The 24,716-nt window shown below is 44.6% G+C and overlaps 1 protein-coding gene and 1 long non-coding RNA gene across 3 annotated transcripts in view; one reads left to right on the top strand and one right to left on the bottom strand.

The window, feature by feature from the left end:
• DIS3L (DIS3 like exosome 3'-5' exoribonuclease) overlaps positions 1-21,886 on the bottom strand; it is a 42,063-nt gene extending 20,177 nt beyond the window's left edge. Inside the window, exons 1-6 of the mRNA XM_021100270.1 lie at positions 21,345-21,886; positions 19,887-20,040; positions 9,620-9,748; positions 6,842-6,977; positions 1,964-2,140; positions 283-361 (exon numbers count right to left, since the gene is read on the bottom strand). Of these exons, the coding sequence (XP_020955929.1) occupies positions 283-361; positions 1,964-2,140; positions 6,842-6,977; positions 9,620-9,748; positions 19,887-20,040; positions 21,345-21,483 (814 nt within the window). The 5' untranslated portion in view covers positions 21,484-21,886. The remainder of the gene's footprint in view (positions 1-282; positions 362-1,963; positions 2,141-6,841; positions 6,978-9,619; positions 9,749-19,886; positions 20,041-21,344) is intronic.
• The window catches only part of LOC110261940, a 29,952-nt gene continuing 25,445 nt past the window's right edge, over positions 20,210-24,716 (top strand). For both annotated transcript variants that reach the window (XR_002346350.1, XR_002346351.1), the window contains exon 1: positions 20,210-20,860. This is a non-coding gene — a long non-coding RNA (uncharacterized LOC110261940). The remainder of the gene's footprint in view (positions 20,861-24,716) is intronic.

Raw genomic sequence — 24,716 nt, 5'->3', positions numbered from 1 at the left:
CCAAAAATAATATCTACATTAAGTATTTAGAATAGTACCCAATGTATAGTAAGCACTCAATAAAATATAAGCTATTACCATTTTTTAGAATTTACCACTATAAACAAAGTCAGAAAAAGCTAGGGAGGAAAAAACCAACCCACGATCCCACACAGCCCCCCATACGTGGGGTATGTGACATGTTGGCATATATGATATAATAATTTCTGAGCCTACTTTCTTCATTGTGTAATACTAGGAAAAAAAAGTAGTATGGAAATTTACGCAAGGTTTATACTGAACCTGAATCTTTAGTGCTGGCTCCTTGAAGTCGGACAAAAGCTTCTATTTGTGCTCTGTGTTTGTTGACATTCAGAATTCCCTAAAATCATAATAAAAAAAATCCATGTGAAAAATTTCTGGAGTTCCCGTTGTGGCGCAGTGGTTAACTAATCCAACTAGGAACCATGAGGTTGCGGGTTCGATCCCTGGCTTTGCTCAGTGGGTTGAGGATCCTGCGTTGCCGCGGGCTGTGGTGTAGGTTGCAGACGCAGGTGGGATCTGGTGTTGCTGTGGCTGTGGCGTAGGCCGGTGGCTACAGCTCTGATTAAGACCCCTAGCCTGGGAATCTCCATATGCCGAGGGAGCAGCCCTAGAAAAGGCAGAAAGACAAAAAAAAAAAAAAAAATTTCTTTTCTGCCTGCTTTAAACTCTAAAAGATACACTTTAAAACTTTATGAAAATATCCTCATTATACTCTTACAAAGTTTGTGATCCCTTTCTTTAGAAATAATAATAGTAATTCTGGAGTTCCCTTCATGGCTCAGTGGAAAAGAATCTGACTAGCACCCATGAGGACGCAGGTTCAATCACTGGCCTTGCTCAGTGGGTTAAGTATCCCATGTTGCTGTGGCTGTAGCATAGGCTGGTAGCTGCAACTCCTATCTGACCCCTAGCCTGGGAACTTCCATATGCCTGCAGGTGTGATCCTAAAACAAACAAACAAACAAAAACAACATAAAATTCTGGAAGTTCCCTGGTGGTCTAGTGGTTAATACTCAGTGCTTTCACCATTCTGGCCTAGGTTCAATCCTTGGTCTGGGAAATGAGATCCCGCATCAAGCCACTGCATGTCGTGGCAAAAAAGCAAAAAAAAAAAAAAAAAAAAAAAAAAATCCATGGTGGAATGTTCTGTGTTTCTTTTTAGGACTGCACCTGAAGAATATGGAAGTTCCTAGGATAGGGGCTGAATAGGAGCTGCAGCTGCTGGCCTATGCCACAGCCAGAGCAACACCAGCTCTAAGCTTCATCTGCATATATGCTGTGATTTGTGGCAATGCTGGATGCTTAAGCCACTGAGCAAGGCCAGGGACTGAACCCACATCTTCATGGATCCTAGTCTGGTTCATAACCCACTAAGCCACAATGGGAACTCCCTAGTTCCGTATCTTGATTGTGGTGGTGAATACACAAATCTACACATGTGACAAAACTGTATGTGCACATATATGTGCGTGTGCATGTGCACACGTAAAACTGTTGAAGTCTGAATAGCAATTTTATCTGATTCCTTCTCAAGACCCTGACAGCATCTGGGTCCTGGGTTCTGGGGGATCATAAAAGGACCCTTGAAAGGGGCAGGAAAATGGCAAAGGAGTGAAGAAGCCAAATTTCAACAAGTTTATATTTTTGCCAAACCTCTAGACCTTGATTCAAAACTATATTCTCTTTCCCAGTGACAGGAGGCATTAAAGGCTCCTTGTGTGATGCTCAGTATGTAACCCAATTAAGTGCTCTGCAGAGCAGCTCCAAACCGAGGGTGATGTCCATGGAAGAACGGCTCCCCCATCACCCTGAACATGGGTGGCCCCCGCTTTGTTGACAGCCTGTGAAATCAGAGGCCTGTGGCAGGGGGCAAGTAAAGAAGAGAAGGAAACACCCTGGCTGGTCCTGGCGCGGGAGTCTCTCTTACCACCACCTTTACCTGAATGTAGCGCCCAGATTTAATGCCAGCTTCCAACACTTCCAGGGGCAGATGTTCTGGGTACTCCTTCCCGTGGCTCTCCTGACTCTCATTCTCTCTTTCCCGTCGAGACTGAACAATAGACTCACAAAGCTCGTGGGCGGCCTTTAAATCAGGCCAAAAATTGTCCAGGTAACTCTGCATTTAATAAAGGCACAAGAGAGACATGGTCAGAAGATAATGATTCTTTGTCATGGCAGCATTACAACAGATCCTGAACAGGAGCTGCGGCTGTGAAGAGCTGCTAAATGCATATGACTTTCCTAAGCCGCATGCTACCAGTTCATTTTCTACCATCTCATGAATCCCTGCAGCCTTGCCAAAGAAACCCCAGGGAGCATTCCTACTGTAGAACGTTTCCACCCCTCTGCTTACTCTGTACTTTGAAATCTCCCCCTCTCTCCACGCACACGCATGAACGTGCACACGTCCAGACAGCCTGCTTTCCATGTATCACACTGCTGCAGACAATGGCCCACAGAGAATGGAGAGGGAGAGCTCTCACATGTGCACTGCCCTTTTTTTTTCCTACTCTGAAACATTTAAAATTTGTAAGAGAAGTTCCCGTTGTGGCTCAGCGGTTAGCGAACCCAACTAGCATCCGTGAGGATGCAGGTTCGATCCCTGTCCTTGCTCAGTGGGTTAAGGATCAGGCATTGCCGTGAGTTGTGATGTAGGTCACAGATGCGGCATGGATCCCAAGTTGCTGTGGCTGTGGTGTAGGCCGGCAGCTACAGCTCCGATTTGACCCTTAGCCTGGGAACCTCCGTATGCTGCAGGTATGGCCCTAAAAAGACTAAAAAAAAAAAAATAAAAAAAAAATCATCAAAAAACTAATTAAGCAGGCAAAAAAAAAAAAAAAAAAAAAAAAAGGCAAGGAGTAAAGTGTGTGAAGAAATGTCTCCCCCTTCCCACCCCACTGGCAATCTTGGACACGCACAGAGAGGTGGAAAGTAAAGATGTTTTTGTTCTTTGGTGTTAGGCTTTCCAGGCTCATAAACTCCCTGAGGACCAGGTCTTCTTTTATGCCTATACAGACATAGTCACACTTTCATGTGGGTGCTTCTTGATGATGGTGCTATCAATGTGACGACCTGGTGTGAAACATAACTCCCAGACAAGTGGTCAGGGTCCCCTCTAAGTAGAACCTTACTGAATGCTGTTGCACTTCTTAGTGTAACTTTCTGAGGGCGACAGCTGCAAGGGGCTGGTGTGGTGAGGTTGGCTGTGTTACATCTATGCCATGCATCCAGGATACATGCCCTTAAATGGGTGATGCTTGCCAAATAAAATCGAATTTATAGGTGCTCCCGTCATGGCTCAGCAGTAATGAACCCGACTGGTATCCAGGACACTGGGATTCGGGTTTGATCTCTGGCCTCCCTCAGTGGGTTAAGGATCCGGTGTTGCCGTTAGCTGCGGCGTAGGCCGGCAGCTGCAGCTCCGACTGGACCCCTAGCCTGGGAACTTCCATATGCTGCAGGTGTGGTCCTAAAAAACAAAAAAAAAGAAATCAAATTTATGTGTGATTTTAAACTCAACTTAGAGTCTAAGGTAGAGCCTAGCACAGTCTCTTTCCTGAAATTAAAACTTCAAGTTTCCCTGGAAAATTCTGGGCTTCCCACTCATCTGAACTTGACTGTATCTCTTTTTTCTGCTCTCATACACCTTCATGAAGGCCTCAATCACACAGTTTGCTTAGGAAACATTACACAAAATCAAACTGTACTATGCTACCATACTACAAAGAAAAGTAATTTTCACAAAAAGTTGAAAAATGTAATTTTAGTCAACTGTCCTCTGCAGGAACAAGACATGATGTATTGCAACAGAAAAAATAGGTGACACTGCCATTAATATCCAGTACCCCTGGAATTCTCTGGCATGTTAGAATGCTTTTTTATAGCGGAGCCAAGAAAATTCTATTGGCAAATCTTTAGCAATACATGTACATGAGAACCCTTATAGGAACTACAACTCAAAATTCAACTAGACTTTCTGTAAAGTGACAGGGATAATGGAAGGCCTCATTCTAGTTTCTGAATCAAGAAACAATGTTAACCACTGGAACCTGACTGACCAACTGGGCAGGCAGAAGACACCAGTAATCTATTAAGAGATTAACAGTAATCCTACTCTCTGAAAAGGTATCTAAGAAATAGGAGAACATGGAGTTCCTGCTTTGGTGCAATGGGATCGGTGACATCTTTGTAGTGCCAGGATGCAGGCTTGATTCCCACCTGGCACAGTGGGTTAAAGGATCCAGTACTGCTGCAGTTGCAGCATAGGTCCCAACTGAGGCTCGGATCTGATCCCTGGCCTGGGAACTCCATACGCTGTGGGGCGGTCAAAAAAGATAAAGAAAAAGGAGAATTGTGTTCGTCAAACAGTCCAAGAAACTGTCACTGTGTAATGCCACTCCCTCACATGAGTAATATCTCACATCACCCTTTACTTAAGCCCAACTGACTCCCATCCACAGTCACAAGCAGGGAAGAGTGAGGAACAATGGGAAAACAGGCTGGCTCTTAAAACTGTGTTTTTTGTGTACTCAGAGAAACAATGTGAGAGGCAGCAGGGCATGATAGTTAAGAGTTTAGAAGTCAGACTGCCTGGTTTTTGTTTTTCTTTGTTTTTTGTCTTTTTAGGGCCGCACCAGTGGCATATGGAGGTTCCCAGGCTAGAGGTTGAATTGGAGCTGTAGCTGCCGGCCTACGCCGCAGACACAGCAACGTGGGATCCAAGCCACATCTGCGATCTACACTACAGCTCACGGCAACACTGGATCCTTAACCCACTTAGCAAGGCCAGGGATTGAACCTGCGTCCTCATGAATTCTAGTCAGATTCGTTTCCGCTGAGCCACTATGAGAACTCCAGACTGCCTGGGTTCTAATCCCAGCTCCGTTGCTTTCCACCTGTGACCCTGGGCAAGTTGCTTAGCCTCTCTGTACTTTAGTTTCCTCACCAATAAAATGGGGATTACAACACCTGCCTCATAGGGCTGTTGCAAGAATTAAATGAAATAATACAGTTAGAACAGGGTCTGGCATAGATAAACGCTGGCTATTACTATTAGTTGGAGTCATATAAATTTGCCATTTTGTAGCTCAAAAACAACAGAATATTGGCAATTTCTTTTTGGCTATACCCTTGGCATATGGAAATTCCCGGGCCAGGGATCAAACCTAAGCCACAGCAGTGACAAGACCAGATCCTTAACCTGCTGAGCCACCAGGGAGCTCCAGCATATTGGCAATTTAATATGACTCAACCTATTATCATCATCACTGATATTTTAATTTTTTGTCTTTTAGGGCCACACCCATGGTATATGGAGGTTCCCAGGCTAGGGGTTGAATCAGATCTGTAGCTGCCAGCCAGATCCAAGGTGTGTCTGTGACCTACACCAGAGCTCATGGCAATGCTGGATCCTTAACCCACTGAGTGAGGCCAGAGATCAAAACTGTGTCCTCACGGATACTAGTCAGATTTGTTTCTGCTGAGCCACGACAGGAACTCCCATGACTAATATTTTCTATTACTATAACTATAAACATGAGTTTACTGTCAACAGGGGTTTATAGGAGTGAAGGCTTAGATACTGTGGGCCTCACAGTCACAGGGAGTTTTCCCAAACTTGGCAAAATCAAGATTAATTAGTTGGGGAGTAATGAAGATGGGGAACTTTTTTTTTTTTTTTGTCTTTTTGCCTTTTCTAGGGCCGCTTCTGCAGCATATGGAGGTTCCCAGGCTAGGGGTCGAATTGGAGCTATAGCCACCAACCTATGCCAGGGCCACAGCAACTCGGGATCCGAGCCGCGTCCGCAACCTACACCACAGCTCACGGCAACGCCGGGTCCCCAACCCACTGAGCAAGGCCAGGGATTGAACCCGCAGCCTCATGGTTCCTAGTCAGATTCGTTAACCACTGCGCCATGACGGGAACTTTTTTTTTAATTTTATGGCTGCACCTTCAGCATAAGGAGGTTCCCAGGCCAGGAGTTGAATCTGAGCCTCAGCTGTGAACTATGCCACCCCTGTAGCAATACCAGATCCTTTAACCCACTATGCCTGGCTAGGGATCAAACCCCATGCCTCTGCAGCAACCCAAGCCACTGCAGTTGGATTCTTTTTTGTTTGTTTGTTTGGCTTTTTAAGGCTGCATCTGCGGCACATGGAGGTTCCCAGGCTAGGGGTCCAATTGGAGCTACAGCTGCCAGACTACGCCACAGCCACAGCAACTCGGGATCTGAGCCACGTCTGTGACCTAAACCACAGCTTACGGCAACACTGGATCCTTAACCCACTGAGCAAGGCCAGGGATTGAACCTGCAACCTCATCATTCGTAGTTGGATTTGTTTCTGCTGCGCCATTTTGGGAACTTCCAGCAGTTGGATTCTTAACCCACTGTGCCATGGCAGGAAGTACTGGAACTTCTTTTTTTTTAATTATTTAAAAATTTCTTATTTATTTTTTTGTCCTTTTAGGGCTGCACCCTCGGCATATGGAGGTTCTTAGGCTAGGGATGGAATCGGATTTATAGCCTCCGGCCTACGCCAGAGCCACAGCAACACCAGATTCGGGCCGTGTCTGTGACCTACGTCACAACTCACGGCAATGCCAGATCCTTAAGCCACTGAGTGAGGCCAGGGATTGAACCCGTGACCTCATGGTTCCTAGTTGGATTCGTTTCCACTGTGCCACGACGGGAATACCCTAACTTCTTAAAGTCTTCCCTTATTCTTTATTTTCCCTTTTCTGTATTGACAAAGGGATCTAGGGCACTACTCCGGAAATGAACACACATAGACACACACACACAATGGCTGGAAGTACCTTGAAGGAAATCACAAACACTCCTTCTGTTTCACTTCCATACTGCTGAACTGCCTCTTCATCTTCTGTCACCATGACAACTGGCATCCTATCCTGGCAGTGGTGATAGAACCAAACAGCTGCATTGTATATGCTCCTAGAAAGCAAGGGGCACATGAGCCCTTCCAAGGCAGACAAACACAAGCTCTTTTATAGAATTTCACACCTGGCTTTTAATCTGCTATCCTTTGGTTTACATAGACAACCATTCATTCATTCACTCAACAAATTCTTCCTGAGCCCCCAGTATAAACCTACCCATGTTTGGATACACTGGGGGCATACAAAGATGAACCAGAAAATGCTTGACATCTCTTCTTCTCTAAGACATTCAACCACCACAGAAACTTCTTTTCTTTCTTTTTCTTTCTTTCTTTCTTTCTGTCTGTCTGTCTGTCTTTCTTTCTTTCCTTCCTTTCCTTTCCTTTTCTTTATTTCTTTTCTCTCTTTCTTTCGTTTTTTTTCCTCTCTTTAGAACTGCACGGGAGGCATGTGGAGGTTCCCAGGCTAGGAGTCCAATCACAGCTGTAGCCGCTGGCCTATGCCAGAGCCCCAGCAACTCGGGATCCAAGCTGTGTCTGTGACCTACACCACAGCTCACAGCAACGCCAGATCCTTAACCCACTGATTGAGGCCAGGGATCAAACCCGCATCCTCATGGATGCTAGTTGAGTTCCTTTCTGCTGTGCCATAAAACTTCTTCTCGGAGTTCCCGTCGTGGCGCAGTGGTTAACGAATCCGACTAGGAACCATGAGGTCGCGGGTTCGGTCCCTGCCCTTGCTCAGTGGGTTGACGATCTGGCATTGCCGTGAGCTGTGGTGTAGGTTGCAGACATGGCTCGGATCCCGTGTTGCTGTGGCTCTGGCGTAGGCCGGTGGCTACAGCTCCGATTCAACCCCTAGCCTGGGAACCTCCATATGCCCCGGGAGCGGCCCAAGAAATAGCAACAACAACAACAACAACAAAAGACAAAAAGACAAAAAAAAAAAAAAAAAATTTCTTCTATTTCTTGATATGTCCTGGACTCTGTGGGGCTCTGCCACCTTTACACAGTTTTTAATTGGAGGGCTGAGCCACACAAGCTAAATCGTGAGAGGCCTAAAAGATGAAGAAGAAAAACTAGGCTGCAAGTAGCTGAAGATCATAACCCAGTAATATGCCGGATATGGCACCATGTAAAATGTCTGAAAATCCTTCCACAAAGAATCGGAATTGCAAAATGGAGCTTAAGTCTGGAGACATGTGTTCAAGAATGGATCATGTTTCCAATGAAGTGCATAAACTTGGGAGAGTCAATCTCTGTAGGCATTTGTTTTTCTTTCTGCAAATAAAGATGCTACATAAGGTTCCTTTAGTTCTAGAAGTTAAAAAAGTTGCTCGAGTACCTACAACGTGGAAGCTGTGTAGTTAGTAAGTGTGAGTACTCGTACATGACCTGATAGGGAAAAGATCTGTTTTTCCCTTTTTGGTACTGAGCCCTATGGGAATGTGGGTCCTATTAAAGACTTAGTAATATCAGTGCTTACTTTGCTTTAGAGAATTTAAATATTTACTGGCTATACAGACAACAAATTACAAGAAAAAAAATATTCTGTATGGATAAGACATTTTACTTTATTTAATTTTTTGTTTTTTAGGGCTGGACTCATGGCATATGGAAGTTCCCAGGCTAGGGGTTGAGTGGAAGCTGCAGCTGCTGGCCTACGTCACAGCCACAGTAACATAGGATTCAAGCTGAGTCTGTGACCTAAACCATAGCTCATGGCAACGCCAGATCCCTGAGACCCACTGAGCAAGGCCGGGGATCGAACCCATATCCTCATGGATTACTAGTAGGGTTTGTTTCTGCTGCACTACAACAGGAACTCCCAAGACATTTTAAAGCTTAAGGTCTCTTTTGCCTTGTACAGAAACGTGTAGCAGAGGCTATGGGTGCCCAGCACCTGCACCCTAAACCCAACTCTGACTTGAGCTGCAGCTGGGTGGTAGTTATCCCTCCTCAAGGCCCCACTGACTGAGTTAATGCCCTGGGGAATAGCCTTCAGCTACAGGGGTAACCAACTAAAAATGCCCTCTCCTCCACCCTTGGAGGTGACTTCTGAGGTGAACTCTACATGGCTTCTTAGAGGTTCCAAGCAGACTGAATCTCAGCCTCTCATGTCAGTAACACACTCTTTACTGCTTTCGCTCCTTCTCTATCTCACGCTCCCCATTTCCTTACTCTTGCTTTTGGGAATTGCTTCTTGTGTAAACAACTCACCCCTCAGATCCTTGCTTCAGGCTCTGCTTTTAGGGGGATCTCATCTACAAGGCTAGACTTCTGAAAACTGCTTTACTAGAATTAATCTACTGGTTTCAGTTCAATAAGACTGGTTGGGATATTAAAGCAACTTACAGCAGAAAAACTGAGATGATCTTAGTTTAAAAGCAGGAGATCTCCCTGTCTCATATACCTACACACAAGTGTTAGAGCTATGACTTCTGGATCACTGGAATGATCCACCTAGCTGTTAGAAGTTTGGGGCACCTATATCTCTCTAATTACAATTTCGAAAATATATCAACTATGGATTCAAAGGACATATTTAAACATTGACACATTAAGCATTTTGGTATTAATCATGGTTTTAGAATAACTGTCGGTTTGTTCCAGCACAGCATTTAGACCAACACCCAAATAGCCCATGATAAAGAAATGAAAGATGATCATGTGAAAACCCAGCTAGTCAGTACCATACCTGCTCTGCCACTTTTCCATGGACTCCCCTCTTTCCCGAGGGAGATAGCAGGACTGCTGGAATTCATTAGCAAAGAGAACGCAATCATGACGTGCATCCTTCAGGAGATTTCGCAATTTGTTATACTGTCTGTAATGCAGAGGAGAAGAATAAATCTAACACAGCAGGTACTCATCTCCTGCCAGCGCTCGCTAAGGTTCAAAAAAGATGGGGTATTTCAGAGCAAAAGATTGATTATTTAAAACCTGGCAAACATTTATTTATATTGGCCTTAGTGTGTGTAGCTGTGTCTCGGTTTTGCTTGCTAGAATGTGCTTAGGTAGAGCTTCATTAATTACTTTGTGGATCAATTAAACTTCTCTACTCCTCCTTCCCTTTCTGAGACTTCTGGTTATTTATGATGTAATTATACGGCCCTGCCCCACATAGCCCCTTCGTCAAAGGCTCACAGAGGACAGGGAGGCACATAGAACTTAGTCTTTATTTCTGTACTGCGCATTGTTCTATAAATGGCATCAGGCATTAATATGTTTTACTTTTTGCTGGCAGCCCTAGAAAAGGACATGTAAGGTAAGTTTGGGAATCTATCTGTGAATTTTATTTATGCAGCCACCTCATTGACAAGAATGACATCTAGCTTCATCTGTCAGACAACTAACAGAAAGTTTTTAAGATTTTTTTTTTCCCCATCAGGAGATCTTTCCAATAATGTTAGCCAAAGCAAATAAAATATGAAGTCTCATATGGGTCAGTTTCTAAGAAGGTGCTTTTCAATTGTCTAGGTAATATGAAATACATAATATTCACAATTACTTTAAAGGCGGTCAATTGTTTATTTTAAAAATGGATTGATATTAAACCAGATGTTAAATTAACATATAAATTATCCAAGGTAGATGACTGGCATTTAATATAATAAAATTTATGCCCTTTCATTCCCACCTCCAGCCTTTCACCATGGATATTTAAAAATGAGTCTTTCCATTAAAGCAAAGGCAGAACTCTCTAACTTACCCTTTCTAAATAAATGCTAACTACCAATACCTTTGTTGTTTCAACACTTCATTGGAAAAGAACAAACACTGATTTTACTTTCTTAGTAATTCTAATTTTGAGCCACCTGAAAAGAGAATCATCGAATAAAGCAACTTACAAAATGTCCTAATAATCAAAGGGAGTAAGTTTCATTTCTGTGAATGGCAGCTTTTCTCAACAGAATTCCACTTGTGCAAATAAAAGCTCCCCCCACCCCAAAAATGCCTAGAACACATTCCCAAGCCAGGGATCGAACCCGTGCCACAGTAGCAACCCCAGCCTTGGCAATAACAATGCTGAAGGCTAAAACCGCTGCGCTTCAAGAGAACTCCCATACGTGAATTTTTTAAAAAGAGCACTTTTTTGGAGTTCTTGCTGTGGCGCAACAGGATTGGTGGGTCTCTGGAGCAGTGAGACACAGGTTCAGTCCCTGGCCCAGCACAGTGGGTTAAGGATCCAGCATTGCCACAGCTACAGTATAGGTCACAGCTGCAGCTCAGATCTGATCCCTGGCTGGGGAACTCCATATGCTGCAGGGTGGGGTTGGGTGGGGGTCAGGGGTGGTGGTAAAAAAAGAGCACTTTTTTGTTGAGCAATAAAAAGATTCTAGGAGAGTCTTCATAAATGTCTGAAATTTATTATTTCAGAGAAAATACTGAAAAATATTGCTTATTTTTTATCTCTTCCAGTTTTTGTTCCCTTTATCTACACCCCTAATAAAGCACGTGAACTCAGTGCAAGTATTTGTTTACAAACTCCCTCCCTGACTCAACACCCACCAGTCAGCGGACGTGTGCTATACTGCTATGCTCCACTGAGTGCCCTCAGGGGACACCATCTAGACATTGCTAAGGCTGCCCTTCATCTGCAGCCATCCTGCTCACAGTGAACCCAACACAACCACCTGTTCCTTAAAAAAAATCAAAATTAGAACTACCATGTGACCCAGGAATTCACTTCTAGGTATAGACCTCGAAGATCTGAAAGCAGGGTCTTGAAGTGGTAGTGGTGCACCCATGTTCACAGCAACGTCACACATACTAGCTAGGAGGTGGAAGCAGCCCCCGTGTCCATTGAGAGGTGAATGGATAAACAAAATATGGCATATACATACCATGTAATACTACACAGCCTTAAAAGGGAAATTCTGACACATCTTACAACACGGATGGACCTTGAAGACATCATACTGAGTGAAATAAGCCAGCCACGAAAGGACAAATTTTTTTTTTTTTTTTTTTTTTTTTGTCTTTTTGCCTTTTCTAGAGCCGCTTCCCACGGCATATGGAGGTTCTCAGGCTAGGGGTCTAATCGGAGCTATAGCCACCGGCCTATGCCACAGCCACAGGAACTCAGGATCTGAGCCACATCTGCGACCTACACCACAGCTCATGGCAACGCCAGATCCTTAACCCACTGAGCAAGCCCAGGGATCGAACTCAAAACCTCATGGTTCCTAGTCGGATTCATTAACCACTGAGCCACAACGGGAACTCCGAAAGGACAAATATTGCATGATCCATGTATATAAGTTTCTTTAAGCAGTCAGATACATGGAGACAGAGGTAGAGCGGGTGGTTGCCATGGACCCCGGGGGGGAGGGGGAAATGTGGAATTAGTGCTTACTGGGCATAGAGTTTCAGTTTGGGAAGATGAAAAAAGGTCTGGAGATAGGTCATACAATAGTGTGAACATACTCAATGCCACCAAATTATACACTTAGGAATGGTTAAAATGGTAAATTTTATGTTATATATATATTATCTCAATTAAAAAAAATGGCAATGCTAATTGTCAAAGCAGAAGAAAACAAAAAAGTAGAACCACCCATTTCAGGGGATAAATGCCCTGAAAGGCAAAGTGCAAGGTGTGACAGGAACACGGGAGGGATGGGAAAGCCATCTGGGAGGAGATAACACCTGAGACCCGGAGGAGGCATAAGAGTCAGGTAGACAAAGGGCCCAAGGGAAGAGACAGTGGGGACTGACTGCTCAAGAGCACCTCTAGTACTTAACCCGCAGTAGGCACCCCATAAAAGTTTTCCACAGAATGAATGAACTCACAACCCTTTGTGACAAGAGTGATTCAAATACAAGATAATAATGTCCTGGGACAAACTCTGACATTTTCAGAACCCAGTTTGAAACTGGGTTCAGAACTCTTTTGCTAGGCTTCGAGTACATCACTGCATTGCTTAGCACACCTGGACTTTGAACCGGATTGGCTTCTCCAATCGGGTCCTCTCCAAATACGGATGTTTCACAAGCCAGATCCAGGAGGGTTCACCATCAAAAGAGAGTGATGACAATCCTTCCCAATGTTTAAAAAAATACATCACTTAGCAAAAAGAATCTTCACAATTTTAAGTTTCACTCCCATATATTTTCCTTAGACTTTTAGTGTGTGCTTCCATTTGTCAACTACCTATCAGCCAGATAAAACAAATGAACAAATGGCACAAGAATATTAATGGGGAAAGCATGAAACAAACAGCGAATCACTCCTGAGTGTGACAGTCAGGTTTGCTAGTAGGCATGTGGGCTTATGGTTATAATTTAATAGTGCATCCATACAATACGGTCGTATTTTTTGCTAGTCAGGGTTGGTGGTGCATACGATAGAACTAGATATATGAGTAGCCCGTATGGAGCCAGCAAAGAACATCATGGTGCCTTGAACAAGTGTGGCCTGAATGACAAGGGAACAGTATCTGATAGTTAAGTACAATAAAATTATCTGAAGTTTTAAAAATTCCAGGAGTTCTCGTCGTGGAACAGTGGTTAACGAACCCGACCAGGAACCATGAGGTTACGGGTTCGATCCCTGGCTTTGCTCAGTGGGTTAAGGATCTGGCATTGCCGTGAGCTGTGGTGTAGGTCGTAGACACAGCTCGGATCTGGTGCTGCTGTGGCTGTGGCTGGTGGCTACAGCTCCGATTAGACCCCTAGCCTGGGAACTTCCATAGGCCGCAGGTGTGGCCCTAAAAAAAGACAAAAAAAAAAAAAAAAAATCCAGTCTTATAGAAAAACCTGTTTCCCTGGACTGGCTAAGATGTTTTCCAAATTTCCAATATGTAAATGGTTCAAACAATTTCTTAGGAGGACAGCTAAGTTTACTTTCTCTAGACTGATTTTTTAAAAACTATTTTTATTCAAGGTGACCTTGCTACAGATACAACATCCCTTTCCCTTGCTGACTATACTCGCTGTGGAATAGAAGTGGGTTTCCCACAACCAGTTGGGAGATATACAAGGAAGTGAGTTCTGTACTCAATGTTGCACTTATTCAGTTTTTGCAGAATCTGGGTAGGGTTTCCTAGACTTAATTTCAGAGGCCCTTGAATTTTCTACAAGAATTTCAAGTTTCTATTTTCCATTTATATTAAGTGATATTCTTTTCTTTTTCTTTTTAGGTCTGCACCTGCAGCATATAGAAGTTCCCAGGCTAGGGGTGGAATTGGAGCTGCAGCTACTGGCCTATGCCACAGCCATAGCAATGCCAGATCTGAGCTGCATCTGTGACCTACCCCATAGCTCATGGAAACACTGGATTCTTAACCCATTGAGTTAGGCCAGGGATCGAACCTACATCCCATGGATACTAGTCAGATTATTAACCCACTGAGCCACAGTGGAAACTCGTATATTGAGTGATATAAAGATATATACATACTTTGTCTTTTTAGGGCTGCACCCGCAGCATATGGAGGTTCCCAGGCTAGGGGTCAAATTGGAGGTGTAGCTGCCGGCCTACACCATAGCCTTGGCAACACAGGATCCTTAACCCACTAAGCAAGGCCAGGGATCGAACCTTCGTCCTCATGGACACTAGTTGGGTTTGCTGACCACTGAGCCATGATAGGAACTCCTTGAGTGATATTCTTAAAACACTTTTTTTTTTTTTGGGCTGTGCCTACAACATTCAAAAGTTCTCAGGCCAGGGGTTGAACCTACACCACAGCAGTGACCTGAGCCACTGCAGTGACAACACTGGATACTTAACCTGCTGAGCTGCATGGATATTTTTCCTTAAAACATTTTTTTTTTTTTTTCCGGTCTTTTTGCCATTTCTTGGGCCACTCCTGGTGGCATATGGAGGTTTCCAGGCTAGGGGTTGAATCGGAGCTGTAGCCACCAGCCTATGCCAGAGCCACAGCAACGCAGGATCCGAGCCGCATCTGCCACTTACACCACAGTTCACGACAACGCCAGATCCCCAAACCAATAAGCAAGGGCAGGGACCAAACCCGCAACCTCATGGTTCCTAGCAGGATTTGTTAACCGCTGCGCCACAACAGGAACTCCCCTTAAAACATTTTTTTTTTTTTTTTAAACAAGTGGCCGCACCTGCGGCACATGGAAGTTCCCAGGCCAGGGGTCGAGCCACAGACACTGTAGAAGCAACGCCGAGTAGTTATGTTGTTAGCCACTATACCCTCAGTGCTAGCACAGTTTCTGGTACATAGAGTCTCTCAATAAATATGTATTTAATAAATACCTGAACACATGAATGAATGTGGTGGACAAGTCAGCTTTACAGGGCTATCTCATGAGCCCTCATTAAATAAGCATTTGAGGATTGTTAAGAGATGGCAGAATGTGTGATTATACTGAACAATTGAAAACGACATTTTTTCATACTGTTTTGTACAATATACTTATGAGACCAGGCATTTTCTGCATTGATAGTACTGAAATCAAAACACAAAATTAGGAATTCCCATCGTGGCTCAGTGGTTAACAAATCCGACTAGGAACCATGAGGTTGAGGGTTCGATCCCTGGGCTTGCTCAGTGGGTTAAGGATCCGGCATTGCCATGAGCTGTGGTGTAGGTTCCAGACACAGCTCGTACCTGGCATTGCTGTGGCTGTGGTGTAGGCTGGTGGCTACAGCTCCAATTGGACCCCTAGCCTGGGAACCTCCATATGCCGTGGGAGCGGCCCTAGAAAAGGCAAAAAAGACAAAACATAACAAAACACAAAATTATATTAAATACAAAACCTATAGATATAGAGGCAATGTCTTTCTAATGTTAAACTCAACTCTGGTAACTTTATTTCAGTAAAACAATGTCATCTGTCACATTCATGTTCATTTGTAGTTTTGTTTTTGTTTTTGGCTGCATCCACGGCATGTGGGAATTCCCAGGCCAGGGATCGAACCTGTGCCACAGCAGTGACCTGAACCACAGAAGTGAGAACACTCGATCCTTAATCTGCTGAGTCACTAGGGAATTTCCCAGTTTTCTTATTCTGTAGCTTTGTTTAATTTGAAAGTCTGGTTTGGGTTTAAGGTTGCATTAAGTACTTGGGTATGAAGATTTATGCCTAGATTTACATTTAAACATAGTTAAGTAACAATACAATAAAATAATTTAAATTAACACTGGATATTCATGAGAGTTTTTTCTTTTTCTTTATTTTTATATTTTTAGGGCTGCACCCATGGCATTTGGAAGTTCCCAGGCTAGGGGGTCTAATCAGAGCTGTAGCCTCCGGCCAACACCACAGCCACAGCATTGCGGGATCTGAGCCGCGTCTGTGACCTATACAACAGCTCATGGCAACACCAGATTCTTAACCCACTGAGCGAGGACAGGGATTGAACCCGCAACCTCATTGTTCCTAGTTGGATTCGTTTCCACTGTGCCACGATGGGAACTCCGTGGGAGTTTTTTTAGAAACAAAGTTGATAACATTTCTCATGCTGATAACACTGATGTATTGGGTGGGGATTTAGATCACGTTGACCTCTTAGATCCTCTGCAACTATAATATCCTATGATTCCAATCCTGTGTTATGTACTGAGAAATTGAGACTCTGAAGCTACACAGAAGGCGTTCTGGGGCGGGCGGGAAGTTCAAAGGAGAAAGAAAGGCATTTCAACCAGATAGTAGACCAGACCAGGTTTTTCAACTGACAAAGCTTTCCTTAACAATAACGTCCTATAAGCCTAACAAATAGAGTGAATTATTTATTAGCAACTCAAAAATCCCTAAAGAACTGAAAAACAAAACACAATGTCTCTCAACATTAAATAAAGCAAAGCACCAGAGATCCTCTGCTAGGCCACCTCTGGTTAAATATAAAAACTCAGGCGTTCCTGTCATGGTGCAATGGTTAACGAATCCGACTAGGAACCATGAGGTTATGGGTTCGATCCCTGGCCTTGCTCAGTGGGTTAAGGATCCTGTGCTGCTGTGGCTCTGGTGTAGGCCAGTGGCTACAGCTCCGATTAGACCCCTAGCCTGGGAACTCCACATGCCCTGGGAGCGGCCCTAGAAAAGACCAAAAAAAAAAAAAAAAAAAAGACTTACGCTTAACACTTACGAAGGCCAAACTAATAAAACAAATCTACTGATCTTATATATTCAATGGTTATCCTCAACTCTAAAGTCAACTTTCAATATATGACACTTTCCAGGGCTTAGGTAATTTTGATCATTTAGCTGTTTCAACCCAAATACACCTGTTGGTCGATTAAGAGGTAAATAAACAAGTCCCAAACTTGCTGACTTCTTTTCCTGCCTCTTGTTTCTCTTCATTAAGTCTAGTCTCAAACACATTTCCTTCAAGGGCTTTTTATTTTTTTATTTTATTAAACTTTCTGTTAGTTTTTAAATTTTTTGGCTGAGCCTGTTGTATGTGGAAGTTCTCCAGGCCAGGGAGCCAACCTGAGACACAGCAGTGACAATGCCAGATCCTTTAACCTACTAAACTCCTTTCAAGGACTTTTTATTTTTATTTTTTTATTTTTATTATTTATTTATTTTTGGCTTTTTAAGGCTGCACCCGTAGCATATGAAGGTTTCTAGGCTAGAGGTCCAATCAGAGCTCTAGCTGCCAGCCTATGCCACAGCGACAGCAATGCAGGATCCAAGCCGTGTCTGTGACCTACACCATAGATCATGGCAACACTGGATTCTTTTTTTTTTTTTTTGTCTTTTTGTCTTTTGTCTTTTTGTTGTTGTTGTTGTTGCTATTTCTTGGGCCGCTCCCGCGGCATATGGAGGTTCCCAGGCTAGGGGTTGAATCGGAGCTGTAGCCACCGGCCTATACCAGAGCCACAGCAACGTGGGATCCGAGCCGCGTCTGCAACCTACACCACAACTCACGGCAATGCCGGATCGTTAACCCACTGAGCAAGGCCAGGGATCGAACCCACAACCTCATGGTTCCTAGTCGGATTTGTTAACCACTGCGCCACGACGGGAACTCCCAAGGACTTTTTAAATCCATACACACCATGTTTCCTTTTTTTTTTTTTTTTTTTTTTTTTAGGGCCTCACCTATGGCATATGGAGGTTTCTAGGCTAGGGGTCCAACTGGAGCTGCCAGCCTACACCACAGCCACAGCAACACCAGATCTGAGCAGTATGTGCAACCTACACCACAGCTCCTGGTAACGCCAGGAATTGAACCCGCAACCTCATGGTTCCTAGTCGGATTGTTTCTGCTGCGCCCTGACAGGAACTCCCCCATGTTTACTTCTGCACTTCGCTTCGACCACATTAAATTATCTTCCATTTGTCCAAGGTATGTCATAATTACCTTCTTGTTTCTTTCTTTTTTTTTTTTTTGCTATTTCTTGGACCGCTCCCACGGCATATGGAGGTTCCCAGGCTAGGGGTCGAATCGGAGCTGTAGCCACCGGCCTATGCCAGAGCCACAGCAACGCAGGATCCAAGCCACGTCTGCAACCTACACCCCAGCTCACGGCAATGCCGGATCGTTAACCCACTGAGCAAGGGCAGGGATCGAACCCGCAACCTCATGGTTCCTAGTCGGATTCGTTAACCACTGTGCCACGTCGGGAACTCCACCTTCTTGTTTCTTGAGTCTAACCTCAACAAGGTAACAGTTTTGTGGAGAGAGGGACCGAGACTTCTTTTTATACTCCTGGAAGCCTGGAAGTAGGAGCTCAAAAAGTGCTCACCAAATGGGAAAACCAGGGTGTTATCCTGTGGGGCCCGGTCCATAACACCTCAGCCTTTGTTTTCACATTTAGCATATTCACAGACACTGTAAGGCAGTGGAAAACCAATAGTTTTCCATCAAGTTAACAACTTTTGAAATGTTCAGGAAGAAAGACATTTAAATTCCAATTCTTTACTTCTGAATGTCCCAGGAATTGGTTTTTAAAACAATCCTTAATATTAAAAATATTTTAGAAAACAGAAATTGAAAATGCTTGGCAGTATGTTAGCCACCTGAATAATAACAACAAATTGATTTTAGTAGCAGAAATTGAAATACGACACCTGGAGCAGCATTTAAACCTGGGTGTATATAAACGTCTATATCTTTGTGTCTGAACAAAATCAACTTCAAGCTCATATAAAAATATTCTATCTGAAAAACCTAGTTAATGCATATTTTTATGAACTCAGCATAAAATAAGGACAACTTAGCATTTTCATACACAAGTAAACACACTTCATCTTTTACTACCAAGATCTGAAGAAACCACAACATTTAAAAAAGGATAAACACATAATTTTTGCTTAACTTGGGTGTTAAGAGATTGGATGTGTAATTCTAATACACTATTTCCCTACAGTCTTCAAGTGCAAATCATCAATCGTTTCCCAATGTTAAAAGAAGGAAAACCATTTTTTTACTGTATTCATGTTTAAAAGGTGAACAACTGTTCTTCATTTAGATACAAGGCAAGCATTTTAGGCTGATTTCAATAAGAAATCCTTTTTTTTTAGCAAACACAGTTTCTATGGTTGCTGGTTATACTAGTAATCTAAAAATAAAAACAAGTTATTTCTGGTTTCACTGAATAAATCACCACCAGTACAATTTAACTCCACAATAAGGGAGCCTAAAATTTAAGAACACTTTCTTTTCCCCCAGGAGGAATAAAACGTAAGCTTCTGAAATAATGTATCTATAAATAAGAAGATTAAATAACACCCGTTTCCAACAAGAAATAAGCAATAGCTCTGCTACTTTAAAAATGCAAACCAAAAGCCAAGAATCTTAAATACCCACATCCTGGGGACACTGCAGTTTATTGATCTACAGTCGCATCTTTTGGCCAGGTGTTGAAGCAGAAATATAAAATAATGTTACTGCATTCCTCACTAGCAAAGAGAATGCCAAATTAGTTCAAAAAGTCCTTTCTGACAAAAATAATGAATTCCCCCCTCCTCTGCCACCAAGGGACCTTTTCTAAAGGGGAAAAAAAATCCTCTCTATAAATAAATAAATAAATAACAGATACCTCCGGCCTCTTTGATGTTGCACAGCTTGACAAGCAGTTTGCATGAAAATAATTCCCTTCAATTCAGGAAATTCAAGGATCTCGAGATAATCTTGCACAACTTTCCAATCTGGGATCATGTAATGAGTCACATCACTAGACAAGAGTTTTCCATCTGAAGCATAATTCAAAATGTGAGAGATTAGACGACGTTCGCAAACCTGGTTTATTTGGATGTCACTCCAGGTGTGCAAAACAACTCCCAATCTTAACTACACCGTGAAGTTTTCAAGACAAGACAAATCTACCTGGGTAGAGGCCAAACATTCAGGTAAATTCAGCACCTTCATTTTTTCTGAAGCTGTGATAAATAAAAGCTCAATGTGGTTTATGGTGTTGCCAGGGGTGTAGAAGACGACGGATTGAAAAAAAAACAACACACATGCAAGCAAGCAAATCTTCAGCATAACCTGAATATATCTCTGTGTTAACTCACTGCCCTACACTCCCATTCAAGTGGGGCTCCCCAAATATACATGTTAATCGCTGTTTAGGCACAGCCATTTCAAACTGGGTCTGTCTCAATCTTGTGAAGGTGCTCAGAAGTCTCCAAGAGCCAGAGAAATTGAATTGACTAGAAAAGATGCTCAGTGCAAGCAGGCACAGTGGTGGGATTTCCACCCAGCCCGTGGGTCCAAGGTGGATAGCCAAGTGGTAATTGAAATGTTCACCTTAACCATTAGCTAAGGATCCCAAATATTCGCTGAAAAGGACGACCACGCTCCTCTCCCACTTCAGGGAAGAGAACCAGGAACCTCCACCATTAAACTGGCCACCTGCGCGGCCTAGACATCATGTGGAGGAAGGCGTGGTGGAAGGCCCACCCCAACCCAATTTCCTCGTGACCTTCCGGTGCGCGGGCCCTGATGAGCCGCAAGTCTTACAGTGAAGAGGGCTCTCCACCGGATAACCTTCTGAGGCCTCGGTGCTGGCAGGTCAGAAAATGTGTGGGGAGCAAAGCAAAGAAATATACAATGAGCAGCGGCAGCGTCAGCTCCCCCCACCAGGCTCGCACAGCTGGGGGCCCCCAGCCCGGGACCTTCCCATTTCACCAGCGCGAGCTGGGGAGCAAGAGCCGCCCGGCTCCAGCGCCCCCAGGCTCAGAAAGCCCCAACCCCCGGCCTCTGCGCGGCGAGGGCGCTGGCCTCTCAGCCCTTCCATTTTCTGGGGCCGAACAGTCGGGAGTCGGTGTGGAAAGACCGGAAGCTTCCGGCCCCTCGTGCCCGACCCGCAGCCCGGCCCGGGGGTAAGCCTGGAGGCGGGAGGAGGCCCGAGGGCCTCGGACTCCGCGCCACCGCGGCCCCGCGCTCCGCCTCTGGGCCGCGCCCTTGAGCCTCAAGGCCGACGCTCTGCCGAACCCGTCCTGCCGCCCTAGCTCCCTCCCGGCCCCGACCGCCCGCGCTCCCGCCGGGCCCTGACCGTTGTGGCAGGAGGCGGGCTGAGGGCAGAGCGGGCTGTTGCAGGGCACGCTGGGCCGCAGGTAATGCTCCCGCACGATCCGCAGCGTCCGGCCCTGGAAGGTCTTCAGGAGCAGCACCTTCTCTCGCTTCTGCAGCATGGTGGTGACGCTCCCCGGGCAGAGCTCCGGGCTCCGGGAGGCCGCCCCGAACGAGCGGCCGGGAAGCCGCGGGCGCAGCGCTGCGCGGGCGGAGGCGAGGCCGAGGCTTCGGGCCCGCCCCCTCGGCCCCTCTTCGCGGGGCTCCCAGCCGGCCGGCCTTACTGGCGGCGGCCTGAGCCCTCTGGGCTCCGGAGGGAAACCGCCCTAATGGCCCGCGTCCCGGGTTGAGAGCAGGAGGCCCGCGGGGTGGGTGCTCCAGCCGGGCCCGCAGGCTCCCTCAACCCCGCCTCAGTTTCTCCCCTCCCTACAATCGTACTGGGGTGGAAATGCCTGGGAGGGGCGGAAACCACGCAGAAGACTTAAGGGAGACAAAGTTAATACAGGTCTTCCTCCACTGACGGTGGCGTTACGTCCTGATAAACCCAAGTCGAAAGTTCATTTAACACCCTTAGTCTACCCAACATAGCTTGGGTTTAAGCTTAGCCTACCTTAGACCCGCTCAGAACACTTACTTTGGCTTACGGTTGGGCAGAATCATCTACAAGCCTATTTTATGACAATGTTGAATGTTATGTAATTATTGAATGCTGTACTGAAGGTGAAACACGAAATGTTTATAAGTGTATCGATTGTACCCCTCGTGATCTCGGACTGTCCAGGGAGCTGGGACTCAGTGGCTGCTCAGCATCACTGGAGTGTCCTGTGGCATATGGCTAGCCCAGAAAAGATAAAAATTCCATGTGGGTGTCACTTTCACACCATGGTAAAGTACACAGATTTTAAGTGGAACTGTGGTAGGTTGGAACCCATTGTAAATGGAAGTAGTTTAGTCTTGTGAAGGTTTGGTACAACTGTAGAGAACTATTATTCTACCCTCTGGTCCATATGGGAATAGGGCCGCCTTATTGATACGGATAATTATTAGTGTTTTGTATTAATATAATTATTTGTGTTTTCTGTTCTTGCTCTTGCCATCCCTGGAAGAACTAAAAGACTGAGCAAATAAGCCAGGAACCCTGCCAGCTAAACATTTTTTTCCTCTTTAAAAAGCTGTATTCATTTTAAATTTCATGTATTTTTAATCTATATAAAAATTCAAACAATGCAGATAAAAATGGAAATCAATCCCTCCTTCCCTTGAGGTAAACGTTATCCATTCAACCTCAACATGAGAGCATTTGCAGCCTCTGGCAAAAGATTTCTCCTTTAAATTTGCTGGATACTAACACAGTCTTTTCTGTGATCACACACCCTTGGTTGTCCACTCTACCTCCAAGCTCTCGACACTTTTGAGCTGCTCCAAGAAGCTTTACAAAGAAGCGTCACATTTAACTGCCACAAGTCAGTAGAGTTGGGCATAATTATTCCCATTTTACAGATGATGAAACAGGATTGAAGAGGTTAAGTGGCCAAGATTACCCAGTTGTTAACTTGTAGAATCAATATTCAAGTCAGGATCTGGCTGAATCCAAAGTAGGCTCTTCACTAATTACTATGCTATCCATAGATGAATGAAATATAGCTCTTTTATCTAAGGAGTTGATGGTCTACTTGTTGAGCTCTAGTTAAGGCAGCTCAACCAGCTGGCTGGATATATTGGAGCTTCCTGCATTGCTAAAGTGAGCAGAACCAGGGCATTCTGTTTGATTACCTTCTCTAGGGGAACATATTAAAAAGTCATGGTCCTTTACTCATTGTATTTTTACTCAATTTATCTGCAGTGTGGGACGATGTGAGATCCGAGATGGAATTGCACAGGTTAGGAGAACATTACAGTGCTGGTCCACAGGCCAGAGCACTAGGAGGGCTCACAAGGCAACCTTCTGTGCAGGAAGCTGTTCCTGATTCAAGAGGTCAGTTCTAGTGATCCCAGAAGACAGAAAATAGGATTTGCCCCCTATGTAAAATGCTTCTGACAGCTGCCCACAATTTCCTCCGAAGCTCTCCCATTTTCATTTCTCTTCTTTTTTTGAATTTTTTGGCTGCACCTGCGGCATGTGGAAGTTCCCAGGCTAGGGGTCAAATCGGAGCTGCAGCTGCCAGCCTACATCACAGCCACAACCACATGAGATCCGAGCTGCGTCCGTGACCTACAATACAGCTCACAGCAATGCTGGATCCTTAATCCACTGAGGGAGGCCAGGGATTGAACCCACATCTTCATGGATACTAGTCAGGTTCATAACATGCTGAGCCACAATAGGAACTCCATTTTTCTCTTCTGATTACATGCCTTTAAGTTCTCTCTTTAGCCTTTCGTAGCTTTAAACTTTCAGCTGGGACTGATGATCTTATAAGGAAGAGAGTGTGTCTAAGGCTTTATTGAATGTTGATTTTATCAGCATTTAAAATAAATCCAAGGCCCATCAAGCACTTCTTTTGCTTGCATTGCAGCAATAGTGTACAAATTATGCTCTTAAAAGCATGCTCCCTTAGTTCTTTTTTTTTTTTTTTTTTTTGTCTTTTTGCTATTTTTTGGGCCGCTCCCGCAGCATATGGAGGTTCCCAGGCTAGGGGTTGAATCGGAGCTGTAACCACCGGCCTACGCCAGAGCCACAGCAACACGGGATCCGAGCCGCGTCTGCAACCTACACCACAGCTCACGGCAATGCCAGATCGTTAACCCACTGAGCAAGGGCAGGGACCGAACCTGCAACCTCATGGTTCCTAGTCGGATTCGTTAACCATTGCGCCACGACGGGAACTCCTCCCTTAGTTCTTAGAACTGGTGATCTACATACAGTGGATAAGAATGCCTTTTTGTTGATTTGTTTACCTCACAGACCATCTGATGCCTCTTGCCTGAAAATATATTTCTTCATCAGTCAAAATAAACTAGGTTATGCTACGGTAATACACAACTCCAAAATCCCAGTGACTACAAACAACAGGATGTTGTGTGGGTGCCTGTAGGTTCCATTCTGTATTCTTTCTCCAGGTTTCAGGTTAATGGAATCAGTCCTCTCTGAAAGGTGGCTGTTGATTGGCAGAAGCAAAGAGCCCTCTGTACAGCCTGACACCAGCAATTAAAAGCCCAGTCCAGAAGTGATGCATGCTGCTTCTGCCTTTTGGCCAGAACTAGTCACATGACCATGCACAAGATCAAAAAAAGTGGGGTGGAGTGGTTGGGGTGGGTGGTGCTGCCTCCTAACTCCTGGCTTGAGGGCAGTGGTTGAAGCACTTTGATGAGCTGTATTGTTGAGTACCTGAGTGTCCTTAACTCAACCCCCTTA

Source organism: Sus scrofa, chromosome 1 (genome assembly GCF_000003025.6).
Source record: "Sus scrofa isolate TJ Tabasco breed Duroc chromosome 1, Sscrofa11.1, whole genome shotgun sequence".
NCBI lineage: Eukaryota > Metazoa > Chordata > Mammalia > Artiodactyla > Suidae > Sus > Sus scrofa.
The sequence above is the reverse complement of the archived record's forward strand: the minus strand, read 5'-3'. Positions and strand labels throughout refer to the sequence as shown.